Source organism: Lontra canadensis, unplaced genomic scaffold (genome assembly GCF_010015895.1).
Source record: "Lontra canadensis isolate GAN:19392208 unplaced genomic scaffold, GSC_riverotter_1.0 scaffold5, whole genome shotgun sequence".
Classification (NCBI taxonomy): domain Eukaryota; kingdom Metazoa; phylum Chordata; class Mammalia; order Carnivora; family Mustelidae; genus Lontra; species Lontra canadensis.
Window position 1 is genome coordinate 39,399,357 of NW_022630999.1, and position 24,327 is coordinate 39,423,683.

At 58.6% G+C, this 24,327-nt stretch overlaps 3 protein-coding genes across 5 annotated transcripts in view; 2 read left to right on the forward strand and 1 right to left on the reverse strand.

The window, feature by feature from the left end:
• Positions 1-3,291, forward strand: part of GRK6 (G protein-coupled receptor kinase 6) — a 28,059-nt gene extending 24,768 nt beyond the window's left edge. The window contains exon 16 of one of the 2 annotated variants that reach the window (XM_032851935.1): positions 3,208-3,291. In XM_032851935.1, the coding sequence (XP_032707826.1) occupies positions 3,208-3,255 (48 nt within the window). In that variant the 3' untranslated portion in view covers positions 3,256-3,291. Of the gene's footprint in view, positions 1-2,871; positions 2,960-3,207 lie in introns of those variants that run through there. The other variant, XM_032851936.1, reaches the window with a different exon arrangement.
• PRR7 (proline rich 7, synaptic) lies at positions 3,089-4,234 on the forward strand. The gene is made up of 2 exons (XM_032851938.1): positions 3,089-3,524; positions 3,731-4,234. The coding sequence occupies exons 1-2, from the start codon at positions 3,113-3,115 to the stop codon at positions 4,126-4,128; spliced, it is 810 nt and encodes a 269-aa protein (XP_032707829.1). The 5' UTR covers positions 3,089-3,112; the 3' UTR covers positions 4,129-4,234.
• Positions 4,235-4,582: 348 nt separating this feature from the next.
• On the reverse strand, positions 4,583-19,438 carry DBN1 (drebrin 1). Of its 2 annotated transcripts, XM_032851931.1 has the most exons (15): positions 19,191-19,438; positions 14,498-14,553; positions 13,774-13,886; positions 13,519-13,593; positions 13,257-13,403; positions 13,034-13,111; positions 12,623-12,774; positions 12,475-12,538; positions 8,735-8,794; positions 8,529-8,652; positions 7,663-7,800; positions 7,159-7,323; positions 6,043-6,719; positions 5,673-5,775; positions 4,583-5,470 (listed from the first exon to the last, which is right to left on the reverse strand). In XM_032851931.1, the coding sequence occupies exons 1-15, from the start codon at positions 19,274-19,276 to the stop codon at positions 5,400-5,402; spliced, it is 2,109 nt and encodes a 702-aa protein (XP_032707822.1). In that variant the 5' UTR covers positions 19,277-19,438; the 3' UTR covers positions 4,583-5,399. The 2 variants fall into 2 exon arrangements, with proteins under 2 accessions (XP_032707822.1, XP_032707823.1); XM_032851932.1 differs by lacking the exon at positions 7,663-7,800.
• Between the last annotated feature and the right edge of the window lie 4,889 nt (positions 19,439-24,327).

Here is a 24,327-nt window from a genome sequence, read left to right on the forward strand (position 1 = left end):
AAGGTAAGGAAAGAGAATGAAGAGACCAATCATAAAATGGCAGGCTTAAGGATGAATCCATCAGAAGGCACCACCCCTAGCACACAGTTGGAGCTGGACAAGTGCAGTATTGGCTCTGGACCGTCTGGAGGGGATGGGGAAGTTGTGGCTGTGAGTAAGAGGCTTCAGGTGGGGTCTGCGCAGAAGGGCTCCCTAGACAGGCAGGAACATGCACAGAAGCATGGAGGAAGCTTAGAGAAGCCTGGCCTGTCAGGAAGAGCCTCTGGAAAGGTCTGAATGACTCTCTTGATGTTTATGTATTGAGCACAAACTGTGGATTAGATGAGATGTACTGAGCAACTCCTGTGGACTAGACAAAGGCAGGTGGGAGGCCTCAGGCAGGATTCATGCCCTCTGGGCCTGCCAGAGCACCATGGAATGAAGTAGTCCAGGAGGGAGTGTTTAGCATCAAACCCCTGACACTCAAACTGGGTATTGGTACAGTGTGACATCAGAGAGCCTTCCTTTCTCGGACCTGCAGTGCCCTAATCTGTAAAATATGGCAGTGGGTCCTGCCTCCTGGCTGATGAGCCACATTGGCACCTAGGGGGTCCTGGATGTGGCCTGCAGCCACACACCCTACTGCTCTCACTACCTCAGGGCGGTCTGCCCTTTGTTCCCTGTTAAATTTGGAGCTGCCACCCTGTTTCTCCACCCTATAGCCTTTTCCTACTCTTGAGCTGAGGGCTGGTGGCCAGAAGCACCAGGGTCTTGCTGGGAAGGAACAGGAAGGTGCGTTTTGCCTACAAGTTAGCCGGTTGGCCCAGTGTCTCCGTGGCTGCCAAATCTTCACATACCAAGTGCTCACATGCACTGGGCTCTTCCTCTACACCCCAGTGGCCACATAAGGGAAGGTATCTTGACAGACTCTGGACTTAGACTCAGACTAAATCCTAGCTCCTCCCCTTATTAGCTGTGGGACCTGGGCAGGTTGTTTCTCTGTAAGAGCCTATCTCCTCATCTGTCAAATGGGCCCCCGCCGAGCAGGTGGCATTACATATCACATGAGATTCTGAAAGGAAAGGGTCTAGAACAAGGCCTGACATGCAGTAGACAGTTCTTGGCAGGTATTTCTATTTCTAATTCAGCTGAACTCCATCACCTCCAGCCCCAGAAGTACCTTTTCTGACCTGGAGCTGTTCCTGCTGTGCAGGCCAAGGGGCCCTCTAGTCATTGCCAGCTTCCTCAGAGCATTCCTGAAAATTCCTGTGGGCTCAGGAAAAGGAGAACAACAGATTTAATTAACTCCCAGTGACTGGCAGCATCGTGTTTTCATCCGGGCTGCGTCGCCATGGCAGCTTCATGGCAGGGTTGTGGAGGGGGCGGGTGGAGCTATTGTTCTTGTCATTGTCTGTTCTGGAACACAGGCCCAGGAGAAATGGACTGGCACGGGGACCAAGTGGCACATGGCACAAGGCAGCCACAGAATTAGACAGGAGCCATCTGGGGAGAAGTGTGGGGTGGCCCCTGGCCTGGCTTCCCCCCGGCCTGTTACCAGAACAGTCTGAGACAGCTTGATGTGGAGACCCCTGCTTAGGGCTCAGGCCCACCATGGCCCCCAAAGCTAAATGTGTGTGTGTTGGACATGCTGACGAAGGGAGGGGGGGGTCCATGGGGGCTCTTGGAAGAGGCCCACAGAGTAGCTCAAGCAGCAGTACTCTCCCACCCCTGGTTAGGGTTTTGTGGCCAGGCTCGGGTTCAAATTAAGGCACTGCCATCTGCCATTTACACACTTAATTGCTTCCCCCCTCCCTCATCTGTAAAATATGAATAACTATAGTTACCCCAAAAGGGTTGTATGTGAAAGCCCTAGATAGTTAGAAGGCATTCAAGAAGGGCACACTTCTGTTCTGCAGGGGTGGTGAACAGTCGCCTGCCACCCGTCACTCCGCAGTCAGGGTTCCTTCCTACATACCTCTTAGGATGCAAGGTTCCCCTCTAAACCCTGGCTGTGGAGAGGAGGAGGCAGAACTAGACGTGCCCATCTGGAGTGATGAGAGACCAGGTGATACAGTAAGCAAACGAACTACTTTTCCTACCCTCTGCAGAAACGGAAAGGGATTGAGGGGAAGCGATACGAAGCACAGGAGCTAGGAGGGTAGGTCCAAGAGGGACTGTGAATTGGTAGGAGGGTGGGGAAATGGAGCTGGGAGCTGGGATGTGACAGGCGGAGGCGCCTAGAGGAAAGGAAAAGAAGGAACGGCCCACGCCTGGCGGTGCAGACGAAGGCAGGCTTGTGACACGCAGTAATATCAGGAACGACCCCGCCTGAGCCCCCTCTACGAGAGCGGCGACAGCCAGGAGCCCGCAGTGCGAGCCTGGTTGTTCCATGCTCTGGGTGGCCAAGGGTAGGAGCGCGTACAAGGCCTAGAGTGCCAGGGGCTGCAAGGCGTATGCACTGGGCTGAAGCTGGGCGTCAGTGGCGGACTGTGGGGCTGTAGGAGGTGGGCCGCCCGCCGAGACACCTCCTCTGCGCCCTGGGGGTCTATCCACGGGCCTCTGAAATCCTTTCCGAACTGTGGTACCCTCTGGAGTGGCGAACTTCGCGCGCCCACTGAGGCTGAGTCTGGCTTTCGCACGCCCTCTGCTGGTGCGCCTGGAGTCTCCTAGCGCGGCAGCGGCAGCGGTGGCCGAGTCTCAGATCCGGGAAAACCCTACCGGGGAAACCTCGATGTGTGACGTCATCCTCCTCGGTGACGTCAGCGGCCCCCCGGGGAGTGCGGGGGTTCCCGCAGAGGAGGCTTCCCCGGAACTGCGCAGGGCACGGGAGCGGGCAGGGAAGTCGTACGGGACTGCAGCGCGCCTTCACCGCGCCCTGTGTCTGTCCTACAGGTTCCGCGCGGCCCTGGGTGAGGCCCGCCCGCGCGCCCACCGGCGCCATGGGAAGGAGCGGGCGCCGCTGCTGCTGTCCCCCGCCGGCGCGCGCACGACTTGAGCCCCGCCGCGGGCAGCCCCCGGCCGCAGGTCCCCGAGTGACGCTGGCGGCGCCTGGGAGCGTGGCGCGGGCCCGGGGCCACGCAGAGGAGCCCAGTGTCCAGTGAAGCAGCCGAGGACCCGCCGCCCCGCCGCCGCCATGGTTATGTCCCAGGGCACTTACACGTTCCTCACGTGCTTCGCCGGTTTCTGGCTCATCTGGGGTCTCATCGTCCTACTCTGCTGCTTCTGCAGCTTTCTGCGTCGCCGCCTCAAACGGCGACAGGAGGAGCGACTACGTGAGCAGAACCTGCGCGCCCTCGAGCTGGAACCCCTGGAGCTCGAGGGCAGCCTGGCTGGAAGCCCCCCAGGCTTGGCGCCGCCGCCACCACCGCAGCGCGGCCGCCTCGAGGCGCAGGCGCACGCGCATCAGCACGTGCACGTCCACCCTCTGCTGCACCACGGGCCGGCGCAGCCACACGCACACGCGCACGCACACCACCACGCGCTTCCGCACCCGCCGCCGGCGCACCTAGCGGTGCCGCCGAGGCCTTGGAGCTACCCACGCCAAGGTAAGTCCAGACCTCCGCCGGGGGGGGTGGGGGTGCAACGCGGGCCACTAAGGGTGGGCGGGGTCGCTGCTGACCAGTGAGGCTTCCACTCGACAGCCCCGCTGGGTATCTTGGAGGAAGCGGGCTGGGCCTGGGGTTGGCAGCTGGCCAGGGCCTCCGTAGGGGGACAGGGGGCCTCACCCTTTGGACCGCTTCCTACTCTGCAGCGGAATCGGACATGTCCAAGCCACCGTGCTATGAAGAGGCGGTGCTGATGGCCGAGCCGCCGCCGCCCTACAGTGAGGTGCTCACGGACACGCGCGGCCTCTATCGCAAGATCGTCACACCCTTTTTGAGCCGCCGAGATAGCTCGGAGAAACAGGAGCAGCCGCCGCCCAGCTACAAGCCGCTCTTCCTGGACAGGGGTTACACGTCGGCACTGCACCTGCCCAGCGCTCCACGGCCCGCGCCACCCTGCCCCGCGCTCTGTCTGCAAGCGGACCGTGGCCGCCGGGTCTTCCCCAGCTGGACCGACTCCGAGCTCAGCAGCCGCGAGCCGCTGGAGCATGGAGCTTGGCGTCTGCCGGTCTCCATCCCCTTGTTCGGGAGGACTACAGCCGTATAGAGGGGAGCGCGGCGTTCTGGGCCCCACCCGCACGGACTTGTGGCCTGACTGCGGGGCTTTTTAAATGCTTCCCTTGGACTGCGGGGGGGGGGGGGGCGGGGAGGGAGGGATTTCTTACCCCGTTTGTTACATTTTGAGGAAAATAAAGGTGTGTGATCTGGTTTGGTACAAGCGGAGGGGACACCCACTGCTTGAGCCCAAGGTTCTGGTAGCCAGGCGTGCCTGGGCCTTGGTGGGACAGAACCTGAGGGCACCTTTTGGCTACAAACTGGCCTGAGGGTGCAGAACCTAAGTTCATAGGCTGGTTCCCCTGGGAGCCCCAGACTCTACCTTTCCTGCCCATCAGATCAAGGTGAGGGTGGCCCCAGTGACCTTGGAGGTAGGAAGAGTTGGGAATTGGGGTCAGGGCAGGCGGCACACCCAAGATCTGCCCCTAGAGGCCCGAAGCCGCAGGCCTGAAGGGATCTGGATTTCTTTATTAACAGACATGAGCACGACCCGTTACAGAAGTTTGTGCTTTCCAAAAAACAGTTACTGAACGTGAAAAAGGAACCCAAGCAAAGAGGGAGGAGTTGGGGAGGGGCCGTCCAAGCCCCGGGCCCCACTGATAGCCCTGACCTGATCCGCGCCTAGGGCCTCCAGCTTGGGACCTGCCCAGCAGGAGGGGGGCAGGAAAGGGCCTGGAAGCTGAGGGGCCCCAGCTGGGCCTACTTCCTTTGGGCCAGGCGGGGAGGGGTCAAGAGATGGGCGGGGAGGGGGTCCCAGGGAGCCAGAGCCCACGAGCCATTTATTGCCATGTTTTAAAATTCGTGCAAAATATCTGAAGCCCTGGACAGAGAATACAAAGTGATATTTTTCCAAGAAACATAAAACTAGGAAAAGAGGTGGGACATTTTCCCACCAGAGCTCCCCCGACGCCAGGCCCCAAGTAGAGTGAGGCCTCCACCCCGGCCAGCTTGAGTGAGCAGGGAGGACTAAGAGCTACAATCTGGACCGGGCGGGGACAGGGTAGAATTTGCAACAGCGTCTCAACTACCAACGGGAGGAAAACCAGTCAACTGTACAAGTCTCCTATCAACTTTAAAAAAAAGAGAAAAGCTGTAAAAGTCAGGCCCTGTGGGTAAGGAAGCGGCCAAGTCCCGGGCCAGGGCCGGAATCCGGAGTGGGTGCCAGGCGGAGCTGCTGCGAGTGCAGGCGCGGCGGGCCGTCTGGCCAGAGGCCAGCACAGGTGGGCAGCCTTGGCAAGGGCAGCCTGAGGGCGGGCGCCACCGCTAATCACCGCCCTCGAAGCCCTCCTCCTCTTCTGGTACTGGGTCTGCATCCCAGCAGGTGATGTCGATTTCTGTGATATTGGGAAGGGAGGGGAGTTAAGGCCCGGCAGATCCACGGCTATGTCCCCCAACCCCTAGGAGCCGTGGCTGTGTGTGTGCGCAAACACTTGAACCCAGCACCGCCAACCGATTGTGTGCGTGGACGCGCACATGTTCACACCGGAACCCAGCCCCCCTACCGGAATTCCTCCCATCTCCCACCCTAATACTCACCTGGAGGTTTATTGTAGAACACAGGTGGCGGGGCCTTCGCACACAGCTCTTCCGATTGGGCGAACTCCTCCTCCTGTGATTGGCTGAAGTACCCCTCACTGGCCTGCAGGACGAAAGCTCCAGGTCACTGAGTCCCACCCAGGAGGACTAGGGCTGACCTACCAGGCCTGAGCTCGTTTCCCCAGCAACCAGTGATTCCATCAGTGGTTTCCAGGGAAACATACGCCTGCCTTCGACAAAAAAGCAAAGCAGGCCCAAGGAGGAAGTACCGTATGGAGCTTCCCTCTAATAATGTGGGTGGCAGAGAAATGATGTACCCCCTGCTAGAAGCCCTCCCATCACCCCTTCCACCAGGCTGTCCCTGCCCCACCTGAGTCCCCTCCTTCTGGGTGGTCTCGCCATTGGTCAGCAGGTGGGGCTCTGGCTCTGGCTCCAGCTCTGGCTCCTGATCCAGCTCCTCTAGAGCTGAGGTCAGAGTTGGGACCTGGGGGGAAGCTAGGGGTTCCCCTTCTATTTCCTCCTCTGGGTCACAGAAGGTAGCTGGCGGCTCAGGCAGCTCATCAAAATTGAGAAGATTGGCACAGCCTTTGCCTGCCAGTGGCAGTGGCTCCTCAGCCCCCTCATCTAGCAGGGGGACCTCTGCCAGAGTGACCTCGGCACCCAAGGGAGGTGTGGGCACCCTAGGCTCAGCCTGGGCTGTGGAGGCCTCTTCCCCATTGCCAGGCCATAGGTCAATGAGGCTGGCCGTGGTGGGGGTGACAGTGTGGGCAACAGTGGTGTCAGCAGTGGCAGTGTCGGTTTCAATGGCATCAGCGGCCGGGGCGTCAGCTGCGACAGCGTTGGCCACGGCAGGTTCCAGAGGGGCAGCCAGGACAGCCTGCTCTGGAGACGTGAACATCAAGTCCTCCGTGGGGCTGCCTTGCCCCGGGGGAGGCTCCGGTGCCTGTGGGGGCTCCTCCGTGGGGCTGGCCCAGGACTCAGGGATTGCTGCTCTGGCCTCTTGGCTGGTCTCTTCACTATCCAGGCTGGGCCCAGGCTCCTGGGTCTCTGTCAGAGCACACATGGAGGATAGGCATGTAGTCAGCATCCTGGTAAAGGACGCAGGCTGGGGCAGCCACGCTACTCTACTCAGCCCACCCACTGAGGAGTCACTGGCTTCCAGAATTGAAGGCTTCCACTAAGAGCTCCACAGAGCGCCTTCCAGCACACCCCCTGGGCCTTGCAGCCCCCTTTATCTCCTCAGGTCTTCAATCTGCTCTGCAGCGCCAGGAGGAAGGCCGATCCCCGTTGCAGGGAGAACCGCTGAGGTCAAGAGACAGCAGGTCGGACCGCAACACCAGGGCTCCTCCTGGCCACAGCCACCGCAAGACACTCTGGGTGGCGGCGGAGGGCTCAGATCCCTGAGTTGTCACCATGGCCACATGGGGGTGCCAGCCCAGGGACTGGTGGGAGCCCCAGCGTAGCTAGGGTGTAGCCCCTCACTCACCTTGAGGGGGTGGCGGTGGCAGTGGTGGAGGCTGCGAGGATGTGACCTCATCCAGAGCCCGCTCAATCTGTTCGGCAATAGGGGTAGAAGCCGTGCTGGAGTCCGATGGGCTCCGGGTGGGGATGGGGGTAGGGGCCATCCTCCGGTGGCTGTCCAGGTGGCTGCCTGTGAAACAAAGCCCCAGGCTGGTCAGGGAGGGCCAGGGAGCCAGGTGGGACCAGGACTGTCCACCTTGGGGTCTGGCCAGCACCTCCTGTGTGGAGTCTGGGTGGGGGCTGGGAGCCCCCCCAGGCCCCTCAGGGGCCAGACCACAGCTCCAGATCCTATAAGTCAGGCCCCTTGGGGCCAGTGCCCCTTCAGGGCCAAGGGAAAGAGGCAGGTAGTACCTGCTCTGGGGACAAACACCAGAGATCAGCGGTCAGGCTAGGGGAGTGAGGGTGGGGGCACTGCTGGGAAGCGGGGCCCTCCTTACCCCTCCCACTGAAGCCTGGGGCTGCTACCTACATGGGAGGGAGGAAGAGAGGTTTGGGGTGCGGTGACAGGTGATATAGGGAAAGGGAGTCCGTGGAGGGGAGGAGGAGGAAGAGGAGGAGGAGGAAGGCCCACTGTCCGATGCCTTTATGAAAGGGCAGTACGGACGACCTGCCGAGAGAGACAGACAGAGACAGAGGACAAGAGAGGGTCAGTCTCCCCCACCCCCGCCCCAAGGCCTCACCCGCCCCCAGAGCTGGCCCTAGAAGTCCAAAGTGCCTTCAGCTAGGGCACACAATCAGCCACACTAGGCCACAGTATCAAGCCATCAGATGACTCCCCCCAGCGCCAGGCACGCACAGCAATGAGCTTGCCACACCAAGCCAGCCTCTAAGCATCACGGGACAGCAGGCCCCACCCCTGGAACCCCAGCACAGGGCCAAGCACACAGCAGGGCCAAACACGCAGAGCAGCAGATGGAGCGGAAGGGTGCTTTGTGGCGGGAGGTGGAAGCTGCGCTGGGCGCTGGTTGCAGGCTGCTTAAACTCAGGCCTAGGGTCAGAGCCTGCCCCACATGCACCCGCAGCCCTTTAGGCAAAACCTAGTTCAACCCAGTGGGGCAGCTCCCTGCAGCCAGGGGGGTGCCTCAGCTCATGCCAGAGCTGCCCAGATGACCTCCAGCACTGCCCACTGCTCAGCCGAGGCCAACACCGACCCAGGCCTGAGCCCCTCTTGGTCCTGCCACCATGGAACTGGTGGGTGAAAGCACACTCAGTGAGTGGCCTTGCCTTCTCCAAGGGGTCCTTGGGAAAGGCTTCCCTTCCAAGAAAGAGTCGCAGAGAGGCTCAGGCCCCAAACCTGAGAAGTTGGGGTCAGGTGGGGGTGGGACCTGGGACTACCTGGCCGGTGGTTGAAGGGTGAGGGTGCATCGCAGCTGCCTGCAGAGGCCGATGCAACTCGTTCCTGCTGCTTGAAGAATTCCCTCGGGTTGTCAGGCCGCTGGGCAATAATGGCCGCTGCCTCCTAGGGGCACGGAGGAAGGGTGAGGGCAGGCCCAGAGGCGGCAAGCCCCGCCCACCTCACTCGCCCTCTTCCCAGCTCTCACCTCTACCTCTGATTCAGACTTCTTCATCTGGGTCTCTTCCTCCTCATCCCGCTGGTCACCCTGGAAACCAAACGGACAGTGTCCTGGGCACTCCACTCCCCCTGAGCTATTGGCTTCCTTACAGGCCCCACGTTTTCTCCACAACCTGGCAGGAAGGGGCTTGGTGGTGGGACCTCTGGCTCCCTGCACCAGCCGGTCACGTAGCTCCTTCTCTCCACCTGCAAGGCCCCGGGCCACCTCATCTCCAGCTCAGACAGGCCCCTGGGTACCCGGCTCAGCTACTCCTGCTCCTTCACCCCCAGATCCAACCAGGCATCCAGGACCATTCAGGAGTGCTCCCTGCTTTATACCCAAGTGTTCTTGGGCCTCCTACTCCAGCACCCAGTCAACCACACCCCCCCATCACTGCTGCCCTGATCCTGGCATCATAACCAAGGCGTTCTCATTAGTCACCTGTCCCTTGCTCTCCTCTCGTATAAGAGCTTTCCAAAATCCACATTAGACCAGGATCTTTTCTAGCTCAACATCACCAGTATAGTGAGTACTTGCTGAGTACGGCCCACAGACAGCTTTTGTTTTGCCAGTATGGTATTTTAAAAACATATTAGTTGCTACCATTTAAAAATCAGGAGTTTCACACCAAAATCAGGATCTCCAATTTCTCTTCTAATGCCAGAAGCCCTGGCCACAATGGACACACCCCAAGGCAACTACTGGCCAGAGCTGCGCTGCAGGGACCCTGACCCCAGGCACATGCTGTCCCGCTCTCTGCAGTCCCCACCATTCCCTACTGCCCTGTACCAGCTAACTACACTGCAGTTTTGAGGCTGCTACCCCAGCAGTAAAGGTAGATGGGGCCCCTTGTTTGTCTCACATCCCCTTTCCCCTTGTCTGATCTAGCCTGTCACCTCTCTAACACCCGCCTCCTGCCCTGACTCACCCACATACCCTGTAGCATGATGTGGTCACAATTCCTGGAACAGGCACGCCATTTCCCCCCTCCACGCCTTCTCACAGGAGCTCAAGCTCTCCTGCCCCAAATTCCCATCTCCCACGCCATGTCCAACTCTTCCCGCTTCCAGCCTCAGCAGGAATACTGCCTCCTGGGGAAGAGGTCCCTAGCCTATTTGGGTCATTTCTGGGTCTCCACGAGGTGGTCCAGGCACACACTGCAGAGTACACTGTATCCTAACTTCCTTTTTCTGGGATCCTTGCCCCATCCTCCGTGTGTGACAAGGACCGAGCAGTCAGATCTGTGTCTCAGTGGCCAGCGGCATGTGGTGGCACATGTCAGTGGCATGTGCTTGCTCAACCGAACTCATGACAGCCAAGCTTCTGGATCAGTGCTGCTCCTGCCGTGAGTGTGGCAAATGGGGCACGAGGGGCTGAGGCCGAGGGGGGAAGAAGCTGCAGGTAAGGTGGGGGAGTCACAGGGCTTCTGTGTTTTGCGCACACAACCTAAAACTTAAGCTTTTCTCTCAGGATAATTTAAGAGAATGACCCTTCCAAGTACCTGCCTCAAGAGTTGTCACTCCAACCACAGCTTTGCGTCTTCCAGAACGAGATCTCAAGTCCTCCTCCTACCTAGCTCTCTCCTTCAATCAAATTTCCCTTGCTCCTCAGCCCACTGGGCTCCAGTAAGGCCCCTTGCCTTCCCATAAATTATATCCCACCAGTCTCTGCTGGTATTCCAGCCCTGCCTGGGAGATCTCACCGGATTCCTCTGCCTCATTCAGAAAAAGGACTGGAGGCAAGCTCACCACAAAACCTGAACTACCAACAAAGAGCGAAACATTGAAACAAATTAGGGTTACGGGTTGGAAAGTGAGATCAGTACACTAATCATAGGGTCAAAAGCCCTGCTGTGTCCTAGCATTTTCAGATACATGAGAGCTCCCTGGCAGCCCAGGCAAAATGGGAACTCAGACAAGCCAGGCAATTCTTCACAGAGAAAAGAAAGCAGAACAACAGCTTAAGCAACAGGAAAGCATTTTATGGTTCTAAATTCCAAAGTTCTCACATGTGACCTTCTTAAGAGGGCCCGAAGTTGTAGGGTACCACACTGACCTGCTAGAACATCCATTGTCACTGTCATATGAGCCACACTTGAAGGGCTGGATGAGACTAATAATGGCACGAGACTTTAAGACTTCTCCTGAAACTCTGACAACTGCTGAAGAGTGATCACTTCAGGGAGTCACCATACTAGCCTATCAGCCTTTGCGTGTGTGTGTGTGTGTGTGTGTGAAATTTTCTGTCAAAATAAGCTTTTTCAAAGTGACCTTGCTTTGAATGGATAAACAAAATGTGGGTATACATACAATGGAATATTATTAGCCTTAAAAAGGAAGACATTCTGAGGCGCCTGGGTGGCTCAGTTGGTTAAGCATCTGCCTTCGGTTCGGATCATGATCCTGGGGTCCTGGGATTGAGTCCCACATCAGGATCCCTGCTCAGTGCCTGCTTCTCCCTCTGTCTGCTGCTCCCCCTGCTTGCGTGCACTCTCTGTCTCTCTCTCTCTCTCAAATGAATAAATAAAATCTTAAAAAAAAAAAAAAAGGAAGACATTCTGTCATGTGGATGAACCTTAAAAACACTGTACTAAGTGAAATAACCTGGTCACAAAAGGAAAAAAAAAATCACGATTCCATTCAAATGAGGTACTTAAGAGTAATCAAATTCACAGAAAGCAGAAGGGCAGCTGCCAGGGGCCTGGGGGAGGAGAGAATGAGGATTGAGTGTTTAATGTGGACAGAGTTTCAATATGCGAAGATTGAAAAAAAAATCTGGAGATAAACAGTGATGACAGTTGTACAAAGTGAATTTGTTGGGAATCTTAATGCCACTGAACCGTACACTTAAAAATGGTCAAGATGGCACATTTTATGGACATTTTGGCACCATTTAAAATAAACTTGCTTTATCGGTTACTTTTATGAAAAGTCTTGCCCACCTAATGAACGCTTAAAGTTGGAGCTCACTATCCGCTCACCGTCCCCACTACCAGGGCTGGTGTGACTGTAATGGACTGTGACAGCCACCTCCAGCCAGGGGCTACAGGGCTGTCTGGCCTCCGCCCTCCCAGCCTCCTGTCTGGGTCCTCAGGGCACAACTGGCCAGCACAGCCCCAGCCAGGTAACTGGCCTCCTCCCAGTCGGAACTCTACCATGCTCCCACCTGAATGACCTCAGCTCCGAAATACAAAATTCCATTCAAAGCGTGAAGACTCAACTCCAGTGTGACTTTGTGGGCCATGCCAAGGTGTGGAGGCCAGACAGCACCCTTCGAACGACACGCACGTGTGCACAGATGCTCCCAACGCTGGCCCAAACTCAGTCATGTGGCTCTGCAGCACAACTGCAGTGGGACTCGGGCCTCCAGCCCCCCAAGTGCAGTAAGTGTGTCTAATCCACCCCAAGCCTCTTAGGCTCCAAGGAGGGGTGGGGTGGGGGGGGCCGGTCAGTGAGGGTCTGGGTCAGGGTAGATTTTCTCTTTCAGTCTACAGAATAAGCTTCTTCAAGGAGGTCTCTTTCCACAGCCAGGGACTAGAGACCTCCATGGTTGGGTGACCGGCCTGATACTCTGGGACACTCTGTGCCCAAGCAAAAGTACTCCGAACACCCAGAACTGTCCCCAAGCCACTGATAACCATTTCTCCCAGACCTCCTGCCAAGGCCCAGGCACACAGGGACCATTCTCACTTCTCACCGGAAGATGGGGAGCCCTGGCTAGAAACTTACAAAGATCGACTGCTCCTTCAACCGCCGCTTGGCCTCCTCGGCTTCTAAAGTCTGCTGTTTCCTCCTGGAACGATACGCCGGCATGTACACCTGAGGGTGGGTCCGCACGAGGCCTGGCCCAGGTGGCGTAAGGTGGGGCAGGGCCAACCTGTGCTCCTCGATCTGCTGTTCCCGCTCTCGGTAGCGCCGTTCCCGCTCCTCCTGCTCCTGCCGTTCCTGCTCCATCCGCTCTTGCTCAAACCTGAGTCTCTCATCCAGGGCCTTCTTCCGCTCCTCCTCCTTCCTCAGCTCTTCCTCCTTCTGCAACCCCCCACGCCAAGGCAGTGCAGGCCCTGAGCCGGGGCCCACCCCCACCCCTCCAATCCACCCCAACCTAGGACTGGAAGGTTCTGGGAACTACGCCTTATGGGCTAAGCCAAAACGATTCCCTCTTTCAACTGGGGTAGCGCACAAGGTGGGACACATGAGCGAGGGACTTGGGGACAGAGGCCAGATCTGTCCCTTGGGGTGGGATCAAGGAGGGGCAGCTCAGCCTGAAAGCCGGGGCCGGGGTCCACACCTTGGCCTGCTCCCAGAACTGCTCACGGTTAATCCGCTTCATTTCCACAGCTGCATCAGTTTTCTGATAGGTGGTGCCCTGCAGAGTCAAATAGCTTGGCATGAGTGAGGAAAATGGGCTGAGTGCTCTGGGAGCTCCCCTTCACAAAAGGGTGAAGATGAACAGGCACAGAGGAGGCAGGGAAAGCCCTGGTAGGGCTGGCCTGCCCCAGGCACACACTGACCACCGGCTCAGCGTTCTCATCCTCACGTAGCCGCAGCCGGTGCAGCACAGGGCTGGAGAGCCGCGCCAGCCCGTTGGAGAGCCGCTGCCCAATGGCACCCGCATCTATGTCTTCCACACTGCTGGCATTCACAATCACATCGACACCCTGCAGCAGGAAGGTGTATTCAGGTAGCATGGCTCCATCCCGTGACCCCCACCAGCAGAGAGACGCTGCCCTGGGGGTCTGGCCCCGCCCCCACAAGTCCTGGCCCCACTCGCACCTGGAAGAACTCAGCCACCTTAGCCACGTGGCTGGCACAAGCGCATTTTCGGGCATCAGGCACATCTTCACCAACCTGCAAAGTACCCAACAAAGAGGGGGTTGGGAAAAAGCAAGAGGGGGCAACAGCCTGAGACCCTGGATTCTCTTCCCCAGGGACTAGTGGGGCTCTCTCTGGTGGCGTCAGTAGGTGAAGTGGGGAGAGGGGCAAGTGTCCTGGGGCCTTCCCTCCTGTCCCCAGCCCATGGCTGCATACCCAGTTGATGAGCACGTATTTGGGCAGAGCAGCCTGGGAATCCTTGACGCTGCAGAAGCCGTACATCACCTTCTGGTTCTCAAAGTGGCCGGAAAGCTCCTGCAGACCCCCGTCTGGGGGAATAAGGAGGGTATCAAGCCAGACTCCCCATCTCCTGAACCCTTGCCCTGCAAAGGGCCTAGAACCCGAAGGAAAGACTCCTCTCATGGGCTCTGCAAACACACCCAGAGATCTGGAGGTCCCACAGCTCTGTGCTGCTGTAAGACAGGGACAACAGGCAGCAGCAAGCTTTGTCTGAATCCCCCAGGGCCCGATTTAGGACCAAGGAAGTGTTTGTTCTTCACACATCCCATGTCTCACTTTTCGCACATCATCACCTCTCACACAGTGCTATGCCCAGTGAGGTAAAATAAAACTCTTGGGCTCTGGAGAAAGTGGATGTGATCTGGGCCATCCTTGCCAGGCCCCTTCCCTCCTAGCTGTGTGACTTTGGGCAAGTCGCTCTCCGTTTCTGAAGCTCATTCTTCTCATAATCAAAGAGCAAGCAAGGCTCCCTCCCTCCCTACCGTGGGGATCTTTGGGATGGCTGGAGGAAGGACACAGGCAGACAAGTGTGGGTCTGCTGGCTGCAGGCAGGGAGATGGCCCAGAGCCAGGAGGGTGGGAAAGAAAACAACCGGAGGAGGGGGCGGAGAGGAAGGCAGAGGAATGGCTGGAATTCTTACCTCCTGATGCTGCGAGCTTGAGGTCATCTGAGCCATCCTCATATGTGTACAGGGCCCTGGGGAGAGGGAGGGATGGCTCAGAGAACTGACAGGGCCCAGGCCGCCAGTTTGGGCGGGGAGGGCTCCGGGGAGGAGGAGGGACCCAGAGGAGGCAGGACCGGAGTAGGGGTTCTGGTCTAGTGCTGCCATGTCATCATGACAGCAGGGCTAGGCCCCACTTCTGGCTGAAGCCCCGTTGGGGGCAGCCTGGGTCTTGGTAGAGGGAGGCAAGAGTCAGGTGGGGAGTAGGCAAGGGGGCAGAAATCACTGCCTGGTCGCTGGCTTTGAGGGAGCCCATGTGTCCCATTCTCAGAGCTCGGGCCCTGGCAGCCTACAACCCAGTGAGCGGGTGTGAGATGGAGACTCCAAGGCGACAGTTCCTTGGTTACCGTTCCCTGGCTACCAGGATCCTCAGCCCCCATTGGCCGGCGCGGGGAACCTACCTGGCATGTTCTCAGTACCCACCACCCCTCCCCCCAAGGCAAGGAAGGGGGAGGAGAACCTGGTGCTCTCTTTGCTGGGCATCCCTTGGTAACCATGACAACCTGGCAATTGGCAAATGACGGGCCCACCCTAGCCACATTCTCCTGAACACAAAGGACCCTGGGGACATGCCCTTGGCCTCAACCTCTGCCTCTCAGAAATGGGGATGAGGTCACCACAGTCACTCTCATCACTCTTGCCCAGCCTCAGACCCGCGGTGGGAATGTTCTCCTGGCCTTCCAGCCCCAGGCCTCTGCCAGAGCTGAGGAGGCCTTGGCCTCCTGGGAGTGCTGGCCTTTCCTTCTGCCTTAGTTTCACCAGAAAGCTGACCCTAGGAGCCTTCCTCCTTCCTCTTCCTCCCTAGCTTTTTCTGCCCTGGCTCCCTCCCCCCCCCATCTCCCAGCGGCACTGGCATAGCACCCATTTCATGGAAGGGAAGGCAGAGACGTCTCCTCCTGGGAACCCAGTGGAGCAAGGGTGAAGGGCCTTGTCCTGGAGGCTCAGGAGGTATCAAGCCCCTTCCACATGGTTTCCTTTCCTACTTCCAGGACAGGCAGAGGAGGGTGGGGGTTAGAAGGAGAGACAGGGCGATGGAGAAGAGAATGGGAGGGAGAAATTGGGAGAGGGGGACGAAGAAAGAGAAGAGAAGGGAATGAAGTGAAGGGATGAAGAGAAAAATGAAAGAGGGAGGGAGGGAAGGGGGAGGAAGGGAAATCGGGAAGAGGGAGGAGGGAAGGGGGGTGGAGGAGGAGGAGAAGGAGGAGGAGGGAGGAGAGAGGGAGGAGGAAAGGAAAGGAGGGCCTGGCTCAGTCTCAAATGAGGTCAGCACAAGTCATTGTCAGGGCCAAATGATCCCCAGCCCCCACCCCAACCCCCTTCTCCGGGAGCCCTCCCTCTCCGGAAAGGGACACAGGTGGGCTGTGGGGCTGGGAAGCTCCTGGTCCAACTGTTGCCTGGGCCCCAACCCTGGCAGCTGCCTCTCAGCACAGCTGTCCCACCACCTGTCTGGTTACCCTAACCACCACTGGGAACAAAGGGCCCTCAGAGAAGCAGGGGTCTGCCCCTCTTCATTCCACAGACCAGAAACAGAGGCAGAACTCAAAGACCCTGGTTGCCAGACACTGTTCTAGGTAGCACACCCCCCGTGGGACAACTTGTCAGCCTCTCTGAGGGCCAGGAACACCAGCCCTGCCAAGGACCCCTTGCACGCTTAACCCTTGCTTACCCACCCCTGGCCAACTTTTTCTGCTAACTGCCACAGTCCTTGCTTGGCAGAAACAATACCTAAGTTCAAAGCCTTTAGCAGGCCTTCAAATCCTGACCTCTGCCCCCTGCCCGCCTTTCCAACCAGACCTCCAGATCCATACTAAACACTTGGGATTGCTGGATGGTTCCCTAATCCCAAACACAAGTGGACAAGTTTCCCACCAGAGAGCCTCTGGCTATGTGGTTCCCTCCAGAGAAGGGCCAGACCTACTTCTCTACCTCAGGGCCCCCCCCCCCCCCCGCTGAAATCCCTCAGGCACCCAATACCAGCTCCCAAGGAAGTCCTGCCCTAAGCTGCCCCTCCCCAGGACACCCACCATACCCCAGCACGGATGGCAAGAAGCCTCCGAGCCCATCCCAGATCTCATTAGATCTGCCCTTCCAAACACATCAGAGGCAGCCCAGGCCTGAATGAGTGGGAGCTGGTGAAACCACAAGGTATCAGGATGGGGGACCCAGGAATCTACGTCTCTTCAGCTTCAACCCCTCGAGACAGACAATGCTTCTAACTATAAGCTGTGTGAAGTGGAGATAGCTGATTTAGACAGTTGACACCTCTCACTCACTGGGTCCCAGGGCCAGCATAAGACAGCCCCCGTAAATATCCAAGATATTGACCCCAACTCTGAGAAACTGCGCAGGCCAGGGACACTGGGCGAGGGTGAGGTGGGGCTGGAATGTAGCCACTGCATTCAGGGAGATCCTGCATTCAGCTGAGGTGGGGGGACCAAAGGCAGGTGAACCCCTCAGGACAATCCTACTCTCAGCATGTTGGGAGTTGGAAGGGCGCTGGGGGTCCCAGATAGGGAAGAGTCCCATCCCTGCTTTCTCTTTTCAAGAGGACCAGAGAGGAGCAGACCCTTGTGTGTGGTCAACACAGTGAGTAGTTGGAGCAACGGTCCATTTCAAAGCTTCTGCCACCTAGAAGTGAGCTCCCCCTAGGAGGCAAGGTACAGGAGGGCAGTGCCCATGCCTCTGACCAAGACAGCAACTGTACCCAAGATGCTCTCCTCTGGTCTCTGAGTGCAGGGTCTGCCCCTGCGTCTTAAGACTCCACTGTACCCCTGGCTCTGTACTGGGCACTGGGAGCACTCATGCCCCACTCTGCAGGATGGGACACTCACACCCTTTTTACAAAATGCTATCTAGGCCCTCGGGATTGACCAAATGTGTGTATGTGCAAGGGTGTGTGTGTGTACGTGTGTGTGTGTCCCACACACAACCCAGATGGGGGGTGACGCATGCCAGTGATGAATAACTTGCTTTGGCCACATGGATGCTGCTGGGAGGTAGGAGCCCAGGCTCCAGCTAAGCAGGAGATGGCCCAGCAGTGGCTGTGTCCCTGCACTGGGCTGCCAGAGGTTAGAGGGAAATGGGGTGATGGTAGACAGTAACCACCAGACCAGAGGGTGAGAGAGGGGTGTTAAGGCAAGCTGTGCCTCTCTGCAGGCAAGGCCCCTACCCCAAGCCTAGCTCCTCCACCAGGCCAAGCTGGCCACTTGCCCTGAACTCCTCCCATGATCTCAGCCCCCTTGGGGCAGGGCTGGGACAATGGGTGGGCCGCCTGCCGGCTTAGCCTGTGATGGCCTCTCCTGTGACTGACCCACAGGACAAGAGAGCTTGTCTCCCGCGTCCATCCCTCCAGGCCTGGCTGTCCGCCAGTGCTGCAGTACCTTGGCATGGACGCCTGGCCATCTTGCCCCGCCTCCCGCCCCCAGGTCAGTGTCCCTACCTAACTGCCCTCCTGGGATAAGGGTGAAGCCAGCCCCAGTGAGGTCCCTCAGACCTATCCTCACTCTGTGCCTCAGTTTCCCGCCTCCCAAGAGAAGATCAGTCCTAGAGAACAGAGCGGGCACCTGTCCCAGGACAGAGTATTTTGGGAGAAGAGGATTCCTGAATGGGGCAGTGTGGGACCCCTTTGCTTCCATCCCCCACCCTCAGGACTCCAGCCCAAGAGCAGGTGGTCCAATCGCTCCCACAGCTCTGGGGAAGGGGGAGAGGGTAGCTCAGCTTTTCCCCCACCAGGCTGCTGACAGCCTCTGGCCACTGTGCCACGAGGCTTAGGGGCTCACTGGATCTACTCACTCTCTCATTCCTCTTTCGGGGCTCCCACCACACTTGTGCGCCTGAGAGCTCCGCCTCAGGGACCCCAGCTGGCCACCTAGCCAGACAGTTCAGTCCCCGTGGCATCTCTCAACCCTGCTGTCTAGTCCCCGCAATCCCCTTCGGGGTCGGGGAGAGGAGGACTCATCTCTGCCTCCTCCGCGACCCCTGAGGGGAACAGGAGTCGCTTGGTGGTTGCTATGTGGCAATGAACGTCTTTCCATCACACCCCAACTCGGAAAGGCCCCCCGGTGGGCGGGGCGCCCCGGCCCCCAGCCCGCTCGGCTCCTCCCCCGCCCTAGCTTTCCTTTGTGCTGTGGCCGGGCCGGGCTGGGCCAGGCAGGCTGCGCTGGCTCCGCTGGCTTGGTCCCCGCCTCGTCCCCGCCCGGTCCTCGCCCGCTCAAAGGTGGCGAAGGTGCCCTTGGCCGCCCCGTGCACACCTGTCCCCCGGGCCCAGGGCGGGAGGGCAGAGGGCGGGGGATGGGCTCCCGCAGGGCCATGCGGCCCCGGGCCACACATCTGGAACCTGCATCTCTCCGGCCGGCGTCCGGCCACCGCTCCCCCCGCGCAACTGGGACCGCCTGTGGGCGCTCGGGGCCCGGCAGTGCCCCGCCTGGCCCGGCCCGGCCCCTCCCCCGGCGCGCACAAAGGCAGCCCCTCCCTGGCCCTCCCGGGCCGCTGCACCATTTCGGGGTCTCCCCCTCCCTTCTTGGCTGCAGGGCGGCGGAGCCGGTTGGAAACAAAGGCGCGGCGGCGGCGGCGCGGGGACAAAGGGGCCGGGGGGCGGGGGCGGGGGGCTCACCAGTCGGCCGCGCTCTCCTCCCGAATCACCTCCTCGTATGCAGCCAGCAGCTCCAGGCGGTGGCCGCTGAAGCTGACGCCGGCCATGCTGCTGGCCGGACCGAGGCCGAACGGACAGACGCACAGACGGACGGACGTCCAGAGGAGGAGGGAAGGAAAGAAGGAGTCGCCGCCGCCGCCGCCTCGAAGCCTCTGCAGCGTTGGGAGCCGAGCGAGCCAGCGGCCGGGGGAGGGGAGCCGGCCGGCGGGGGGCGGGGGGCGCAGGCTCCGCCCGGCTCGCTCCCTCCGCGCGCTCGGTCCTAGCGCCGCCCTGGCCCGGCCCAGGGGGAGGGCCGCCCCCCCTTCCCGGCCTGCCCCGGGGCGCCCCCACGCCCCTCACCCACCGCCCCTGCGCGCCGCGCCCCGCAGCGGATCTGCCCTTCCGCTCCCCAGGCGCGTCTCACCCACGTCCCAAACCCTCGCCTACCGTGTTCCCGACGTGGGCGCTCACCCTCTTCCCCAGCCCCATACCCCGCGGCGACCCCACCTCACCGTGATTCCTGTCTGCAGCCACTACCCAGGCCCGGCGTCACCCTTCTTCCTTTCCAGCTGCTGATCCCAGTCCCAAATCCACTTCATTCCAATTGGGGCCAGCCCTACTCCGTGCTTAAGTTTCTCCCCATCCCAGTCTCACCCACCCAAACCAGGTTAAATCCATTTGTGTCCCAACCCCCAACCCCAACCCAACTGGACCAGCCACTATGGCCTATTTGCAGCCCATACCCACCACTTCTGAAAGGTCCACTCCTAGACCATCCCCCTCACTATCCACTGCCACCTGTGTCTCCAGGCCACATCCAACCCACTTCTTTCCCAGCCTACTCTCAACCCCATGCACAGGGAGCACCATTCTCCTTCTCTAGCAGCACCCTCCTCAGCCCAGCCTACCTGATTCCCGTGGGGTTTCCAGTTTCCAATCACACCCCTCCATCCCTGCCTCCTTGATCATGCCCAGCCCCAACCTGGATCAGTACTCCAGCATTCCCAACTTCTTCTCCATCCCTGCCCCACCCCTCTTCTGGGCACCCCTCCCTTACTAGCTGCCCCCAGGGCTGTCTCAGATAGGGCCAGCCTAGGCATTCCTTTGCCTTCTCTCCCAAACCTCAGGCCTCTCAGAGGAATCCCAAGTACAGTTCCAGAAGCAGCATCTAACCCCAGACTCCCAGGCAGGGTTCCTCCAATGACACTACAGGACCAGCCTCCCACACCTTTATTTCCCAAAGCTCAGAGCATAGAAATTCGCTATTAGGGAGTGAGCACCACTGCCTCCTGGAACATCTCCACCCCTTGCTGAGGTGGGACCCTGAAACCCTCCCTAGCTCTAAGAAACCTTTCCACCTCCTACAAAGCCTCCCACCCCCATCTAATGGGGGGAGGTGACAGAACCAAGCAAGCTTACTTGGTCCTGTCTGGGAGATGGAGGAGGAGGTGATCCCCAGCTGGGCCTCTGAGTTCTGAGCTGGATAATCAATTACACCAAGAGGAGAAAGAGATCAGTGTACGTTGATCAGAAGTGAGTCCCAGTGCTTAGAGTAGGAATAACCTCTTCATGTACCCTGAATTTCACAGACACCTGCCTGGGGAGCTCTGCACCCACTATGCCCATGGACCCGTGGCCCTGGCAGTTTCTCCACAGCCCCCACTTGAAGCAAGTCCTGGGCAGAGTCAGTGGGATTCTGGGGCAGGAGGAGACCACAGCAGGGCCAAGGGGTGACTGGGAGGGGTAGGTTGAGGGATCTCAGGCGTCATTCCCCTCCTGCTTCCCTTGACGTGTCCCAGCTCAGAACTCCCCACCACCTCCTCCTCCCTAGCCTCCTGCTCACTCAATTTCACATCCAAAAAAGAGAAGTCCAATGAGCACGCTCTCCCTTCCTCAAATTCCTGCTTCCCCTCAGCCACCTACAAACTCTCTCCAGCCACCCCACTCTCACCTCTTTGCCATCTATGTTTTTAAATAAACTTTTAATTTTAGAACAGTTTTAAATTTACAGAGAAATTACAAAGATAGTACAGAGTCCTCATATGTCCCATGCCCCGTTTTCTCTGTTTTCAGGGGGAGAAAAGAGGGTTCCCTGCTTACAGGTCCTGGAGCCTACTCCTTCTGGTCTTCTTACCCTTTACCCTTCCACATCATCTCCATCCTATAATTTGTAGATCTACAATCCATCTCCTCCTGCTCCTGTTGCCCCTGGCACTGCTCCAGCCAAGGGCACTAGGGATCCTTAAGTTGCCAAATTTAGTGGCCCCATCATAGTCTTCAGTTTCCTTTGTCAGTGGTAGGAAGGTGGCCACTGATTGCCCTCTCCTCTGTGAATCTGCCTTTCTTCAGCCACATGCTACCCCGAAACAAACCCAGATGCCCAGCTTTGGTGGGTGGGCTTCAGTGCCTCCTTGGAGGTCCTCCCACCAGGCTTTCATGTCTCCCACTCCCAGCACTGATCACCCTTCACATCACTAACTCATTGGGTCTCTCCCATCGCTAGAGCACAAGACCCCTCCACACTGGGAGGCTGGTCCAGTGGCTTCTGGAGTACAAAAGTCAAGAAAAAGGGAGGATTCAGACCTAGAAGCTCATCACTTACTGTGTGACCTTGGCTAAAAGGCTTCCCCTCTCCGAGTTTTCTCTTTGATGACTTCCAAGGACAAAATGTGACTGGATGGAAGCTTAAAAGGTGAGAATTCTCTCCCCTCCTCCTCAAAGCCTGGCTCTCCCCCACGTCCCATGCCTGTCTTCCCATTCTGTGCTTCTCCACAGCTCTCAGGGAAGGTTTTAAGGCTGACATGTTGGCCTCAGCAGAGCCTTCTCTGCCCTTGTCCCGTCTCTGCCAAGTTCCAACCAGGCACTCCTTTAAGAGTGCCCATCATTGCTCCAGTGCTCACCGCATTTCCCAGGCATCGGCCCCTGGCATGGGGCCAGCCACCCGACCATGTCAGCTCTGTTCCTGGTAAGTCCACTGCTGTCACGGCACAGGGCACAGACTTTGCCAACCGTGTGACCTTAGACTTGTTGCTGGACATTTCTTGTCTCCCTCCTCTTCAACTTTATATAAAACAGGGATGATCATGATGGTGCCTATCTTACAGGGTCTGTCTGAGGATTTAAAAAAAGGAGCAAGTGCTTAAAATGGCCAGCTGCACATAGTAGGTGCTGCTGACATTGGCAGCCATTACTGTTTCACAGCTGGGAAAACTGAGGCTCAGAGAGGGGCAGTGCTTGCCCTGAGGTGTGCAGCTGGTGAGTGACAAAATCTGGATGGGAACCTAAGCCTGTCCTCTGTCACTTGACGCTACGGGCTCTCCCTGCTTCCCCTCTTAGCACCCTCATTTCCGGGGGTTGTGGCCTAAAGTAGTTTGGTCTGAAGTAGTTCTTCAGGCTACAGCTGTGGAGGCTAGGGGTGGGACTCAGAGGGGAGTCTCCCGGGCTTGGAGGGGAGGAAGTGTGCCCAGTGCTGGGGATGTCCACGGTTAGGTATCCCTGTCCCTGTCTTCTGGCTGCTTTTCCACGGCAGGCTGGCTCCCGAGGGGAGCACGTAGTTCTGGGTCGGTGGCCCGAGGCAGAGACTGCTTCCTGGATCGACATGTCTCCCAAGTCAGTCCCGTGGGTGTCGGCTCTGAGACTATTGCTGGAACCATCAAGAAAGGCTCCACTGGAGCTACTGGGCAGGCAAGATGTGGGCCTGGGGCTGGTTGAGGGCCATCTTTGAAAATAGTGGCGACACCCACCTGCGAATATAGCCAGCATGAAGAAAACAGGGCTGAGAAATAGTGAGCAAGAAAGCAAGCTCAGAGAGACTCCCGCTGTCATTGACCTTTCCAGTTAAATGAGACAAATTATCCCTATTTTTGCTAAAACTAGTTTGAATGGCAGCTAAAAGGGTCCTTCCTAATCTACATAATCCCCAAGTAGTAGTCACTTTTGTCCTTGGCAGGGACATGGGTGAAAGCTGAACTGGCCTTTTAGTGTCCCGCCCTGCCCCAGCCCTGAGAGGGAGGACCTCTGTGGCCACTTTGTGGTGACCTCACCACACAATCTCCCAGGGCTAGACTAGCCCGCTGCATCACCCCCCCCCAACCCCCCCCCCCCCCCCCCCAGTTCTTCCAAGACTCCCAGCAAGCTTCTTGCTCCACTGTGGCCCCTGGAGCCCCGGCCCCAGCCCCCACTCCTTCCAGGCCCTGGTAGGGAGGAGCCCTTCCTCACTCACGGGGTTGTTGGAATCCCAGCCTAGCGGCTGGTCCCTGCATGCTGTGGGGCTCGGCGCTTCAGCCCATGGCCTCAGCTTCCTTCCCCTAGCAGGGCTGCTTGGAGGGGTCCACAGGACTGTGAATGTTCCAAGGCTATATAGGACCTGGCACTGAGGAGGCAGCCCCAGAATCATCAGTTCTCTGTACTCTGTACTCCGGTAAAACAGTCCCTCGCACTGCACTGCATATCTCCCCGCTGACTTCAAATGAGCTCAAACCGCTCAGAGCGGGCAAAAGCCCCTCCCCTGCCCGCCGCCTCTCCAGTTGCCCACTCGTGCCCCCCGCCGTGGCTCTGCCCCCTCGGTTGGAAACTGTACTCTCCAAGGGCGCTAATGGCCTCCCTGCCTGGCACAGGGACATTTCCCAGTCCCCATAGCCTCCACCCACATAGCCTCACACCCCACCTTTGGAACACAGTGATCCCTGCAGCTCTTTGTGGGGTGGGGGCGTGGGGGGGGCAGCTGGGAGGTGTGGTGGGGTGCACTGCAGGCTTTGATCCTTGGAGCAGCAGACCCAGGCCATTCTGGCTGAGTGGCTCTAGACAGGTCACTCTCTGAGGCTCTCTCTTAAGTGATATTCTATGATTAAATTATATATGAGGTATTGCTCTGTGGTTCCTAGCAGAGGGTTGGGGCATTCAGAGCGGGTACCCCCACGCTCTGTTTATTTCCATCTAGGCTAGCTCCTCTTGAGATGGAGGTGGGGGGGGCAGGGAGGAGCTCTCTGCTTATCACCCTCCCTCCAAGTCCACCCCCTCCCCCAACTTCCCCTTCTTTAACCACCTTCCCTGGGCAGAAGCCTCCCAGCTTCTTCCCTCCACCCGTCTGGGCCACCCAGCTGACCCTGGCTGCTAGTGG